At 38.8% G+C, this 15,259-nt stretch overlaps 2 protein-coding genes across 2 annotated transcripts in view; one reads left to right on the forward strand and one right to left on the reverse strand.

Moving 5' to 3' along the window:
- Positions 1-8,792, reverse strand: part of LOC116705282 (inactive phospholipase D5) — a 49,854-nt gene extending 41,062 nt beyond the window's left edge. Inside the window, exon 1 of the mRNA XM_032541346.1 lies at positions 7,975-8,792. Within this exon, the coding sequence (XP_032397237.1) occupies positions 7,975-8,142 (168 nt within the window). The 5' untranslated portion in view covers positions 8,143-8,792. The remainder of the gene's footprint in view (positions 1-7,974) is intronic.
- Positions 8,793-13,261: 4,469 nt separating this feature from the next.
- Positions 13,262-15,253, forward strand: LOC116705286 (SLC35A4 upstream open reading frame protein). The gene is made up of 3 exons (XM_032541359.1): positions 13,262-13,502; positions 14,257-14,355; positions 14,523-15,253. The coding sequence occupies exons 1-3, from the start codon at positions 13,389-13,391 to the stop codon at positions 14,718-14,720; spliced, it is 411 nt and encodes a 136-aa protein (XP_032397250.1). The 5' UTR covers positions 13,262-13,388; the 3' UTR covers positions 14,721-15,253.
- Positions 15,254-15,259: the final 6 nt, after the last annotated feature.

A 15,259-nucleotide genomic window follows, 5' to 3' on the forward strand; every position in this document is an offset into this window, starting at 1 on the left:
ACACACACACACACACACACACACACACACACACAGAGGATTACAAAGAGATGCTTAATGGTATTCAATAGTCATGCAATGTGAGTAATGTTTGGTAATATTAATCAAAGATGTCACATCAAGTAATCATTCTTGGAGATTAACTTTTAAGTATGCAATGGCAGCACATTGAAATGCACCTCAGCTCCTGTTCACATGCAGAATAGAGCTCGTAAATCTTTTTTTACAGCGAGTCAGTGTGCCCTGCAGCTGTGTACTGACACAGAATGGCCAAAAGAGGATGCTGTTGGACTTCAGAGCCAATTACGTTGTAGTAGCAAGAGAAGAATGGTCTTCTTCTTGCTTACAAACTGCCTTAAGTTCAAGATTGTTATCCTTGTCCATTATTGGAACTGCTCATCTGTGTTATGGAGCATTCTTCTGTTTTACATCAACATTCAGCAGTCAGCAGACAGCAAGTTAGATAAACAAAATCATTAGATCATCCTAACTTTTATTCTTACTCATGTAAATCATCCTGAAATATCAAAGAACTGACTATAAATAAAGATGCAACAAATAAAACACATGAGATCAGTGAGACACAGATGTTTCTGTGTCTCATGCACACTTCTGAGCAGGAGCTTTCACTGTAGTGCCTATTGTTAACAGAAATGTGTGGCTAATATTAAGATATTCATGTATTTCCAAGTGTAGGAGTTTTTTGTCATCCATCTGTAAAAGTTGGAGTTTTTATATTGTATTGCACTGCAGAACTGTGATTTTTTTTTTAGCTGACTTGGCAATGCTCATAATAGAACGAGGGAGACTTTGCTCACTACTGTCTAACAATGACAGTTTGGTGTGTGTGTGTGTGTGTGTGTGTGTGTGTGTGTGTGTGTGTGTGTGTGTGTGCGTGTGCGTGTGGCACTTAGTTTCTGTGGGATTTACTGTCAGGAAGTAACAGCCTGGAAAAGAGTTGACCCAACAAACAACATAAGCTGTTGAATGACATTTTGCCTACCGTTTCGTGGCATCTATCTGCACCAGATGGTGATTTGTTACAGGAAATACACTGGTGGCTTTACAATCATTTTACTGCAGGATGTCAGTGGTGTGAAGACAAGGCACAGCCTCTAATTGGAGTGATGGAACAGATGCACAACTTGCAAAGTTGCCAAAGAATGTTTTACACTAGCACTTGCTCTCTTTTTCTGGCACAATTTGTATTTGTGCATTAACCATATCAACTTCAAAATTTAAAGAACGCTTAGCTGCCCATGGATTGGATCGGGGACAAATAGGGCTACTGTTGTCTTCTCTCCTATCTCCTCCTCTCCTGTCTTCTCACCTAACTCTGCAAGAAAGTGAATACGTGTATTTCCCAAAATGTCGACCTATTTCTGTAAGTAGCTGTCTACTAAAGCAAATGTAGCCTAACTATACATGCACATGATTTGGAAAAAATCTCAATAGCTAATTAAAATGAATTTATCAAGTGCCACCTGCAGTCAAAAGCGTAGTTGTCAGGGTAATTAGAGAAATCACAAAACCAAGGGTGTTGATCCCCACAGCATCAGTGAGCTTCCTACCTGTACATTTATTATTGTTTGCTCTGAATAGAGACAGTTATATTGTGATAAATCTTATAAAAAAGTAAAGCTATACTCCCTGCATACAGGAAGTAATGTTGCACCACAAGGACTCCTTGACTGACCTAAAGGCTCAGAAGCAATAAGTCCCTTTTCATGAATCATTACACAATCAGCACACACTTTAAAACCTGATACACACAACCCCACAGATGTTAAAGAAGAGACTCTGCAATAAATCAAGTAATAATAGATAGCTTTACAGCTCTGCTTTATTAAAGATTTCAGTGAGTGTACTAAGCTTCCAACATTAAAATTATAAGCAGTGATTTGTTCGCCTGTGAAATTCCATACAACACATTTCTATAATTTAAGATACCAGAGAGGGCAAATGGAATATTATAACAATAAATCCCTTTGAACCCCTGTTCTGAGCTCAATGCTGGAAGCGCTTACAGAGCTTCTTTTTCTGACATGTAGATTATCCCACTCAGATGTTTATCCCAGGTTTTAATCTCTGACATTTTACTGACATGTGGATTTCATAAATCAGTCAGCACCCCGCGGTCACTCTCATGTAACACTTTTAAACTAAAGTGATTTGTCTTTGAGTCTAATGAATTTCAGCTAATTGCTTAATTAGTTTACCTCATGAAAAAGAAAGTATGGCTTCCAGTGGAGTCTCACCATTAATCTGTCTCTGCATGTAGTGTGTGTGTGTGTGTGTGTGTGTGTGTGTGTGTGTGTGTGTGTGTATGCGTGCGCGTGTGTGTAAGTGCGTGTAAGTGCGTGCGTGTGTGTGTGTGAGTGTGTGTGCGCGTGTTAAGAGAGTGTAAGACCGAAAGAAATTAAGAAGGAGGTAACATTTTTGCAGTCTGAGCAACCACGCAGTAAAGAAACTCATACTAAAACTAGCCAATTAACGTAAATGAGACCAGAGAGATTTAAAGCTCACATATGGTAAAACTGACAGCCTGCATAATTCAAACCAGTGGATCCTGGAAAGATATTCAATTAGTTAGTGTTGCAACTGATAGTCTTCATTATCGTGCTACTGCATGTATAACACACACCGGCACACAGACTGTCAGATGTGTGCACAGATGCAACAGCTCCCTCTACTGTTCTTAAGGTCTAAATGGTAGTGACCCAATCATTCACAGCCGGTCACACACTCTTTCAGAAAGCCTCTGTGGATGACATGATGTAAAATAACGTGTTGGCTTATGGTATATGGCTTATACACAAGGTGATGATTTTATCTGAGGTGTGTATGCCATTATAATGTCACCATGACGACCAGTAGTTACATTAGTTTCTTTGCACATTAAGATTTAAATAAAACGTGGTGATCTTGGCGAATATAATGCATTGCTATAGATTATGCTACTCATCAGCTGCCATATATAAAATGGCAATAATACTTTACTTTAACCCCACATAAGTAGCATTGATAAGCAGTATGTTAACATTGACTAAATGATTTATAATACACTATAATGTAGATGCAAATATATATATAACTGTTGTGTATAAATATCAACTATAACTCATCTTATGTGCACCCCTAAGTGGTTGCTGGTGACTAGCAATGACAACGTGAATGACAATACAGTACAACTCAGTTGTAAATATGTCTTCAAATGAGGAATTCTTGACAAGTACTTATAAAGACTTACAATGTCCTTATATTATAGCTGAATTACAACTGCATTATAATGTGTTATTAAATGTGCATATACTACTTAGAAATGCAAAATGTATGGGTTAAAGAAAAGTGTTAAAGCAGTTCAAATTAATCTCAAGGGTTCATTATGCCTGATGAGTACTTTGACTTTTAATATTGTGTGATATTGAAACGCAATTTGGTAATGATACGTCTATACTTTCAGGATAGTATTCAGTAAGTAAAATTAAAAAGACATATTCTCTGACCAGGTCACTTTGCACAAACACTTTTTCACTGCAGATTAATTTATGCTTAAACTAATTACAGGAAGAGAGAACAAAATACAGTGATTAATAGATGATTAAGTCTCACTGGGGGGTGGCCATTAGGTAACCGCAAGATGACTGAATAGCAGTGTGAATGCTTGAGTGTTAATCCACGTCATCGGTGATTTGGTCTAGCAGTTGACAGTGAGTGAATTGTTAGTTTGATGTCAGCTAATGCATCACGCAATTTTTAGCAGCAAACAGACAGGAAGGAAAACTTTAATTAAAGCCAGAAGCCTGAGCACAATGTTGAATTGCTGCTGGAGTGAAGCTGAACCAACTGCCAAGCTGTCAAACAGGCAGCCAAATGCCCCAGCATCAAATTAATTGGCTCCCAGTATTAAACACTCTACATAGATTTGTTTTCTGATTATGAAATCAAATCAGCAATACGTCCCTCTCACAAAAATAAAAAAAACATCTCTCTCTTCTTGTCTCACTTTCTGCAAAACAACCCTTGTAACTTGGACAGGAAAAAAAATCCTTATATGTGAAAGCTTGGCTAACTTTAATCAGCCCCTGCAGGCAATGAAGAGTTTCTTCTATTTTACTGGCTTCCCATCACTGGCTGTCTCACATCTACCACACATCCTGTCCAATTTGTATCAGAAAACACCATTAATAAACCAATTACACTGACAGTGATTATTTTTTAATACGTTGATGAGAAAACAACGACAATGGAACATCTAATTGATTGATCAAAGCTATCTAAGAGCGTTATAAGGAAACTGTTCTATGTCTGATTTGTGTAGAGAGCAGCACAAAGCTCAAGGTGAATACTCCCTACTGCTAACACTCACCAATTAAAAAAGAAAAGAACACTAAACTGAAAACATGTCCATCTTTAAGTGAAAAAGTCAGGTCTGTGGTGCTTTGAAAGAGGAGACAAAGCCCAAGGCGTTCACCAGATAATAGGGAGGAACGGCAGAGCTAGACTACAGTTAACATTCAGTAAAACGCATAAATCCAGACACCAGAAAATGCACACCAATAATATTGCATGTTGCCCTACACCAAAACATTGCACATTCCTCCCAATCAAAGCCATAATGTTTTACATCCAAATCAAAACTGTATAATTTTTTTTTGTGATTGCCCACTTATCCCAAATGGATTCCACATATCCTCCTTGCTTTCTTTTAGCTTTTATTTGATAGCTAACATTAAACTAGAGTCAAGAAGATGTGCCAAAAGTTCATGTAATGGCTGAATCCTTTTTGTTTCAGGTTGAGCTAAATAAAACTTCTAAATGTCCTTAACTCTCTTCTTCATAATCTTCATCTTCATGATTGTCAATCTCCCACACTATGAGATAAATGTGAAAATAAACCTCTTAGGCCACTTTGTATCCAGGAGAGAAAGCCTCATGGGCCAGGGCCCTATGTGGTTTGACCAATGTTATTACCGATATGGGACATTTCACCGTCTGAGATCCAGACTTAGCCTCCCCACCTGACTGTTGCCTTGTCTTCTTTAAGTCCATTTTAAGAGTATACAGTGAATACACTTAAATCAATAGAAACTTGAAATGCTAATTTATGTACCTAAGTGCCATTATCCAAAGATGCCTAATGGTGTAACATCCACTTAGATGCATTAACATGGTTTTAGAAACAAAAGCACTGTAACCACGCTGATGTGAATTAGTCAGCATAGGTTCATGTAACAGGAAATATAGTGGATAATAAAGGACTATACTGTTTAAAGGAATATAGACTGTGCAATAGCAACAATCACGTAAGTTCACACTGTAAACGTGTAAGTTTGTCAAACGTATGGCGTTGTAACAGTCACCATGTGATAATTTGGTCCTTTCTAATATTGTCACATTTTGATGCAGCCTATCTCTACAACTTCTGTCACAGTATGATCTAAGAACACAGATTTTAAATTGACGACCAAAGGCTTTCATCCCATTTCTCATTGCTGTTGCCTGGGGACAGCCCCAAGTCAAACACCACCAAGGGGCCTTAAATGAGGCTCATGCTTGAACAGAACAGGAATGTTTGACTGGAGCATAAGTTAAGTAAACTTTAGTTTAATGCCTATATTAATTTTCACCTTTGTTATTACTGTAATTGGATGTTGTTGTGAATCCTATTTGTTGTCAGTTACACCAAAAGCCTCACAGATCTCACTGATTAGTGGTATTAGTCCTCTGTAATAAACTATTATACAATATTTCACAGATTGAGAATTCTTATCAATGCATTTTATAGCCACCAGAAATCCTGAAGGCATATGTTAAAACGTAAAAACAGTAAAAGGTTAGACGTGCTCGTCTGCTTTGTGGCGCTTTAATATTAATAATAATAATAATACATTTTATTTAAAGGCGCCTTTCTCGGCACTCAAAGACATTGTGCAGGGTATTCATTCATTAAAAACAACAAAAAAATATGCAAAAAACAACAGAAAAGGCAGGGCAATAGACATTCAAGCGGAGTAGGTAGTTTTAAAAAGATGTGTTTCGAGTTGAGATTTGAATGGGGGAATGAATTAATGTTTCTGAGTTGGGGGGGGTAACGGGTAGCAGAGCAGCTGAATGCTCTGCTCCCCATCGTGATGAGATGGGCGGAGGGGACAGAGAGGTGCATGGAGGAAGAGGATCTGAGGGAGCGGGAGGGAGTGGGACGCTGGATGAGATCAGACAGATATGGGGTGGCGAGGTTGTGGACGGCCTTGAATGCAAACAGGAGGACTTTGAATATACAGAACTGGACCGGGAGCCAGCGGAGTTGTTGGAGGACAGGAGTGATGTGGTGGATGGAGGGGGTTCAAGTCATAATGCGGGCAGCTGAATTCTGGACCAATTGAAGTTTAGGGAGGGATTTGTGAGCGAGACCAAAGAGGAGAGAGTTACAGTAATCCAGACGGGAAGGGACGAGACTGTGGACAAGGACTGTGGGGGGCAAGGGAGGGGCGGAGGCGATTGATGTTTCATAGGTGGAAGTAGGTAGACCGGGTAATGTTACTGATATGGGGTTGAAAGGATAGTGTGCTGTCAAGGATGACACCCAGACTCTTAAAGCTTTAGATCAGGATTTCCTGAGACTCATGACTGACTGACTCAAAGTTTTACAAGTTGTTGCTGAACTTGTGACTTGAATCACACCGACAGCGGTACTCAATGTGCCTAAAGTACTCTGTATCAAATGGGTTATCTCATGCTTCTCCTACAGTACTTAACATCCTTGTCAGCGGGGTGACTCTTGCTCTGACATTAAATGTACATTAAGTCCGGGCGAGAGAAATGCAATCAGTCAGATGTTGACAACACATCCTGAGCATTAGATGTGACTACAATTCCCTTTATTAAGCTTAATACAACATTTAATTTAATTTGTTGTTAACTAGATGCATAGAGACTGTTGGGTTTGCATTTGTCGTCCCTAATCATTAATGCTAAATTTTTGTGTGTGTTTGTGTGTGTGTGTGTGTGTGTGTGTGTGTGTGTGTGTGTGTGTGTGTGTGTGTGTGTGAGTGTGTGTGTGCGTGTGTGTGTGAAATTCCCGAAATTCCTTGCCTATTAAGCCACTGGCTTGTCTGAAAAAGATCTTGTCTGTGTGTCTGGTTGCTGTTTGCAAAAACACAATACAGTAATATGTGTGATGGGTGTGTGTGTGTGTGTGTGTGTGTGTGTGTGTGTGTGTGCGTTTAACTGGCTGTGTGCATCATGTATGTGTGTGAGTGTGGACCTGCAGAAAGGTTGACAGGCTGAATCATCATCCTAGCTGGTTATGTGCTTAGAAAGCTGCTCTCTGAATATGGCACTGTTCCCCTCCAACATCAAATATTCAACACACACCTTTTCCCTTCCTTCCCCTGATGCTAAATGTCTACACGTAAAAGCCCTGTGTAGAATGCTGATACTGTTTACCTACAAGCAGCAAGTACCATAAGGACCTTACAACTCCTTGCAATAGTCCACAACATTTTATTTTGTCAAGTAGTGCCTCCAAACCTCCGTGCCCTGATTGCATACTGCAGGTAGCCTTCTTCTCCTTCTAACGCCATTCTAGTCTCGGGTCAAATAGTCAAACCTTACAAAACCAATTTCCTCCCAGACGTCAACACCCACACTTCTCTCCTGTTTTAAACAAGCATTTAAACTTTAATGTTCCCTTAAAAAAACCGTAATCAGTGCAGAATAACTGGCATGAATGGATACTCACATATGGGAATTTATTTTTGAGTATTTCAGTTGAGAAAAATGCATGAATGTGACAGGTTTTGGCCAAAACAACCTCTATTATATCAGTGGAATGGTGTTTTTCAGTTGTATTGCACACTTAAAAGTAATAAAGGATTACATATTTAGTCACAAACATACAAGTGTTTCTTGAATAAATATGTGTTAACTGAATGATTTTCTTCGACCCCAGGTCCAGAATTCAAAACTTACATGTTCCAGTTTGTCCTTCCTGCGAAGCCAGACGGCGGCTGAGTATTCCTGATGCTGCACTGCCGTTAATATGGAGCTGGCTGGAACCCCGATGGCTGGCATGCCAAACCCCAACCCCTGAACCCTCGAGTCCAGGCCCATTGTCCCACGGGTCCCTCGTAGCTCCATTATAGCCAGATGGATGGGTGGGTGGATGGTCTCTCAGTCTTGGTAAAAAAAGAGTCAATTAGCTGGTCGATCTCTTGTTAATAGCTGATGGAAACTCTTCCTCTTTGATGTGCATTGTGCACATTTAGGTTGACTGCACTTTTCACTTCCTTTGTACATGGTGAAAAAATGAAAATACTTGTAAAGTGTCTGGCAAAGGTCTTGTTTTTCTTCCAAAGCAATTTGCTGCAAGCATTCTGCTCCAGTGGAGAGTCATCTGACAGGACGTTGAAAGTATGGAAAGAAATATCACAAAGCTTTTTTTTTTTACCAAAAATTGACCAAAACACACAAGATCTAAGTTTGAAGCTTTACTTTCCTTAAAGGCATCACCACATAGCTTCCATTTTCATAATACCCCTGTGTTCATAAAGAAGCAGCATCCCTTTCTTCACCACTATTGGCAAATGTCCACAGGCTGGAGGAAAATCCTCTTCCAGTGTGCCTCCAGTAAGCAGGGCTTCACCTTCTTGTTGTCATGCAGAGATATTTGCTGAGCAAGGCTGGGCTGGGTTTAACTGAGCACAGAGCTGTTAGGCTCGGCTCTCAGCAGACAGGGGACTCTGATCAGGACTTCCACAGATTCAGGCTTCCCTAGTGCACAGCGTGGGAGTGTGTTAAAAATGGGAGGAGAAAGGGAAAGGGAGGGGTATAAAAACACAGAGGAAGAGGTATGAAGAGAGAGGGGACAGAGAGAGGTGTGGTGATGCTGATGCAGTATCATGGAGGAAGGAAAGACCTCAATGTAAAATAGACACCAGTGGAACCAGCGGCCCTAATAACAAACTCAATGGACACACCCAAACCTATATTTCTCCCAAAATCTCTTTCTCTCATTCCCATTTCTCCATCCAGCCCCCTGCATATCAGTCTTTTCCTCCCCCTATCTGTCATCAACTCTATCCTTCTTTTACAGTTTTTTGCTGCCTACAACAGTCATGTTTTCTCTTTCTTTCCACTACTAATAATTGATAATTGATTTATTTTTGGGTGTGTTGCTCTCTCCTTTGACCCTTGACAGGATGCTATCCATGGCTACACATATGCATGTCTCACTACACACTCACACACACTCACACAAACACACACACACAAACACACACACACACACACACACACACACTCAACTTGGCACACCACAGAAGAGTGGTGCAGTGAGGCTGCAGTATACCCCTCTTGCAATAGAGAAGCAACAGAGCTTAAAAACTTTAATTGGCTTATGAGCAATGCACACTGTTTAAGGTACATACACACACACACACACACACACACACACACACACAATCGAAATGTTAAAATCATTAGTGGCAACAGCCAGCGCACCTTATGTCAAACTTGAAATTGAAAGAATCCATTATAATTGCATGGCTTAACTCTCAGTTACAGCTGTTGAGATACCTTTAACTGGCAATGGAATACCAAGATACTGCCAATTACTGTATATGAAAATATAACTGGTATGCCAATTATATTACAGTATTTTACAATCACTTTGCTACTTATTTCAGAACCTTGATGTCATTTTTCCAAACTCTAGACACAAAACTTAAAACGGTCATCATTTGCACACAGGCTGTCCAATGTTCAAAATATTGCATTTTGTATTCATATCTTTAAAGAAATCTTGCACTTCCACAATCATTGGTTCAAAAAACTAATTTATTGTGAAATACTACTGAAACGTTACTTTAGATCACCCACACACAAGCTATCCATAGTTTCAATGTGTCATTGTTTGAACAATCATTAAATATTGTAGTACAAAAGAGGTGTTACGTGTGTCATTTTCATTATGGTAATAGATGAAAATACATCCCTGTAAAAGCACTGCAGTTGTAGTAGAGAGAATACTGGAGACATTAGCTAGCTAATAGAAAAGAAAAGACAGTATTGTAAAACATCAAATGAAGTTTTCCTCAACTTGCTTGTACTGTAAAAAGCAAAACAAAGAAGTGATCATCAGTTCATCAGTTGTATAAATTGATAGTTAGATCACTGTAATGAAATGTACTTGTTGAAATGTAATGTGTGAATTGCTTTTTGAAGTAGTATTTTTGTTACATGAACAAATGATCTTAGGTTTATGTGTATTGTATTCAAGCAATTGAAAAGTTTGCATTTTGGTCATTGGTTGTGAGTTTTCTGTCTAGAGTTTGGAAAAATAACACCAACGTTCTGAAATTAGTGCCAAAGTGATTGAAAAAAAACAGTAACAAACATGTAAGATTAAAAAATATTGTTGTCAGGGTATCTGGTTGTTACCTTTTGACTATGCGATATAATAATAAATTAATTCAGGGTGCGGTCAAAAATAAGTGTTTATTTTTTACAGTTACAACACTACCAGTATTACTACCGTATTTACTGCTGTGGTGGAACAAATATTCACATTTTTTCCTGACAAAGAATGAAGGGACAGTGGGCGGGTTAGCTCAGTTGGTAACGCAGGCGCACATATGGAGGTTCACTCCTCGACTCTGACCTGCAGCCCTTTGCTGCATGTCCTTCCCCCCCTCTCTCCCCTTTCATGTCTTCATCTGTCCTGTGTAGATAAAAGCCTAAAAATGCCCCCAAAAATAATCTTAAAAATAGAGATTGAAGGGACAGAAATATCAGACACAAATACAGTATCAGACATGTACTTTACGTTCAGTAATGCTCTTTACTTCTTAAAACTTCCATCATTAGTGTAATAATCTTGGAAGATTGTTTCAAAAGGATTAGCATCATACATATTTGAAAAGAGACTATACAGGAGCATCAGCTGCTCATCTTGCACCCATGTCTTGATGCTGCAAAGTCAACTAACTTGATTACTAAATAATAAAAAGAATTGGTGTATGTTATATTCATTTTTACTACAATTCTCTTCTACATATACTCTTGAAGATCTGTAAAACTCTCTCTGACCACATTTGGGAAAAAGATATTGCCCATAGCTTCACTCATTTGTCTGTCCAATGAGACAAATAGTCCATATTTCAATTACAGTAATGACTATTAACTCATTTTTTCAAGTGACAGATCTTTTTTTGGTGGCACCGTATTCCATCCCAACAATGCTGAGTCATGCGCAATTGTGAGGAAGCTCACTTCTCAAACAATCTACAAAGTCCCTCTCATTCAGTCCAAATCTCATGTCTCTCAGCTGGCACTGTATCAGTGGCCATCAGAGGAAATGCGAGCTGAATACTAAAACACTGTCTCAGGTCTCAGGCAAAAAGCATCAGTTCTCAGGAACACATTGTCTATAACTTAAACCTGAAAGCCTTTTACATACACTGAGTGTTCAGCTAAGATCTCTCATTAATCTCAGTGTTCAGTATTCAGCTCACATTTCCTCTGATAGCCACTGATACGGTGCACTCTGCCAGCAGAGAGAAATGAGATTTGGACTGAATGAGGTCATCACAATTTATACACAGGGATAATCTTTTCTATTACAACACAACACCCAAAGCAGTACAGTGCAGCTGTGGAAGCTGCTACACTTCTGAGACAGGGCACAGGCTACAAAACTATAACTCAGTGCTTTTCACGTAAGAAACAAGTGAGCTTCAAGCTCACACCCATGCTTTCAGATACACTGATGACAACTTAACTCAGTGTTTAAGCATTTCATCACAGTTATAATTGTAAGCTAGTAAGAAACCTGCACATCTCAAAAAAAAGCTTGTGACATCCAATATGAAGAACTGCCGGAAATTAGTAATCAACATACCTTCAACACAGCATTTGTGAGTATTAATTATAATTCATTTTTCTACTACAGATAAAGCTCTTGAAGCTGAAATAATAGAATATATATATCACTGAAACTCATATTGCATCAGTTGCTTATTAAAGCCACTTGCTTCTCCCATTTTGAGTAAATTCTCAAGTGTGCCTTGTGACACCTGCTATACAGCTTTACCGCCTATAAAATAAATCATTCAAAAGACAAGGAGACCCGGTACACTGATTATATCATATTTTAAATTATTCCTCAAAGCAAAAATGATCACTGCCGTCCTGAAACTGATGTGCACAGCCACAGGGCTTTCTTTCCCAGCTTTTGAATTTCTATATCTGCACAAACAAGCCAAATTACTGTTTTGGTTATTAATACAAATCCCTTACATTATATTAGAGCCCAGCTGGGATGGTTTAATAATAGATGAATTTTAGTCACAAAGCTATGAAAGTAATAAATATGTATTGTTTTGCTTTTCACTGAATATAAACATCTTCATGTTTATTTCACTGCTTATTTAAAGCACTTTGTGTCTTCTGACATTCTAAAATTACAGATTGCTATCCTTTATAAATGTCTGCCCATGTTTATGGTATACAGTGTGAATACACATTTTCTTAAAGTACATCACTGTGATGATTTGCACCACAAGTTTCAGTGACATTTTCCACTACAGTAGCATTAAAAGATTAGTCAGCCAAAAAGGCCTCGACTGAAATCAATAACTCCCCTAAACCATCAATAACGTTGATGGTTTAGGTGTCTCTGGAGGGTGATGGCAGCTTACACCTTACCTCCATCACTCCCTGCTGTGTGTGAGTCTGCTGTGAGTCTTTAGCATTTGCTTTTGCATCAGAAACATCTGATGCAAAAGCAAATGCTAAAGACGGTTTCTATGCCACCTTGACCAGAACATTAAATACTGTGGTCTGTTACATCAGGTTGGTCATGTTATCATCCTGAATAAGGAAATGTTAATAGAATAAAGTTATTCAGGACAGTTCTGTCCTGCCGAATGTGAGGATTAAATACTTTTAGGGCCTCTTACAAAGGACTGAATAAGAAACCATTTAATCAAGACAAATCTTTTTAAATGAGTCTGAAGAACAATAGTTGTCTCTTAGTAGTTTTTGTCTGTGTCTGTCTGTTGCTTTCTATATTTCAATTGGCAATCACTCTCTTGTTTTCTGTTAAATACTTCCTTTCTCCATATTTCTCAGACTCTCTTGCCTCCTGTCACTTATCATCCCGGGCCCGGCACTACCTGTTAACTTTAACTTAAAAGGAACACCGTTTTTTTTTTAAAGTAACTCAGTCCATGTAATCACTAAAATTTTGTAATTTTATTTCTGGGGGAGAAACACTCGAACAAATGTTTCTGTCATATTTTGACACAGCATATGGCCTCTTTAACAACAAGCAGGATAAAATTCTACCTTAATGAAAGTGACTGGCCTGTGGCTATTGACTAGTTATGAAGACAATCTGTGAATATCCAATGGAGGGCAGTAAATTTCATTTTCAGCAAAGTCCCAACAAAAGAAGAAGAGAAAAACGTCATCAACAGGGAAACATGGCAAATGACAAGGTCGGAGTTTTCAACTTTCTACGCTATTCTACAACATTTGGCATCACTATATTATTATAACAACAACCCGCCTGACTTATTGTATCATTCAGCATGTTACTGTTAGCTATCTAGCTGATGTCAGTTCATGAAGTAGCCTAGAGTTTGCAGGCTATCGTAACTGAGCAAGATGGTGTTGGTTAGCTAAGCTTTAGCTAGGTAGCTAGGTAGCTAGTTAGCTGTAGCTAGCTAGTTAGTTAAATATAATCACGCTTTGTGTATTGGGGGTGTTTTAAACATACTGTATGTACAGGGCTGTGAGCACAGCTAAAATATTAATAAGCTGGTTTGAGGCGTCTAATTAAACAGTTAAGTACAGTTAACGGTAAGGTTAACGAAAACATAACTTTGCTTATCCACTGAGCCTCCGTTTTTTGTACCTCCTACTGACAATTTAGGTAAAACATCAAAGCTGGATGAAACGCAGTTTTAAAGAATCATCTCTCCGATAATGTAACGTTAGTCGTTTTGATCTTGTTTTCCTCTATCCTAGTAGATGGAAAATTGGATATAAGCCAGAAGCAACCGTGTTTTACTTATTTATATGTTGTTGTATTTTACCTTAGGTCCAGTCATGATAATTAACGTTACTAGCATGCACAGTTTTGTATAATTTTTTGATTGTCATTATTGTCAAAATACACAAGTTACAGTGTTTTACCATTTCTTGATGTGCTCTATAGTAACCAGTTTGTTTGTGTCTGTGTGTATGCAGGGTCCTCTGGGCCAGCTCAAGGACCTGGTGGAGCTGAAGGACCAGCTGGAAGACATCCAGAGAAGGATGGAGGATGAGATACAGGCTGGGGTTCCTCCAGTAAGGCTCACACATGCACTAATATGTACAAGCTCAGGTTACTCTGCCTTAAATTTTGCTCACAGGCCAGGCAGTTATAAAAACATGAATTGGTACTATGTAGATACAGAACCACTGTTCAGTCTATAGGCCTACATACCAGGCCTAATCTCTATTTTCCTCCTCAGGGAGGCAGTCTGCTTGCTTCTCCTTTTCTCAAGGGTTTTCTGGCTGGGTACGTTGTTGCAAGGCTACGTTCTTCAGCATTACTGGGTGTTGCCGTAGGAACGTGTACAGGAATCTATGCAGCACAAAATTATGCCGTTCCCAATATTGAAAACACCGTCAAAGACTACATACGCAACCTGAAAGGAGGACGCAAATGAGAAGAATGGCAAAAAAGTGAGGAGGTGGAGAGACGTCTACAAGCACAGGGTGCCATTACAGCTGCACACAAGAACAGCTATTTATTTCAAAGGTTAACAACATTTCAATAGTTATTTCCACCTTCCACAAGGGTAAGTAAATAGAAATATTATAGCAAGCCCCTTTTTATGAAGTAAGAACAGTGATTATTTTTGTATTTCTTTGGATTCAGTTGATTATCTGAATTTTTCCTACACAAGTACGGAGAAAGCATTTTGTGATAAATTCTGCATGTGGAAAAGATTACAATTCAGGTAATTTAAAAACAGTAGACCCCATATTTCTTCCAAAAATGGTCAGTGGTTGAAATTTAAACAACTACCCATTAGAGAATTATAATAACTGCTATGAATTATTTCTGTCCTTAACCCTATCCTGCAATATGTTCCTTCTGAAGAGTTATTGATACATAATGAGACCATCCAATATCCTCATGTGCAAGCCAGCTGTGTTGGCTATTACACCTCCTTTCTTTAAAGGTCCCATGACATGGTGCTCT

This window comes from Etheostoma spectabile, chromosome 17, assembly GCF_008692095.1.
Source record: "Etheostoma spectabile isolate EspeVRDwgs_2016 chromosome 17, UIUC_Espe_1.0, whole genome shotgun sequence".
In the NCBI taxonomy this organism is placed as follows: domain Eukaryota; kingdom Metazoa; phylum Chordata; class Actinopteri; order Perciformes; family Percidae; genus Etheostoma; species Etheostoma spectabile.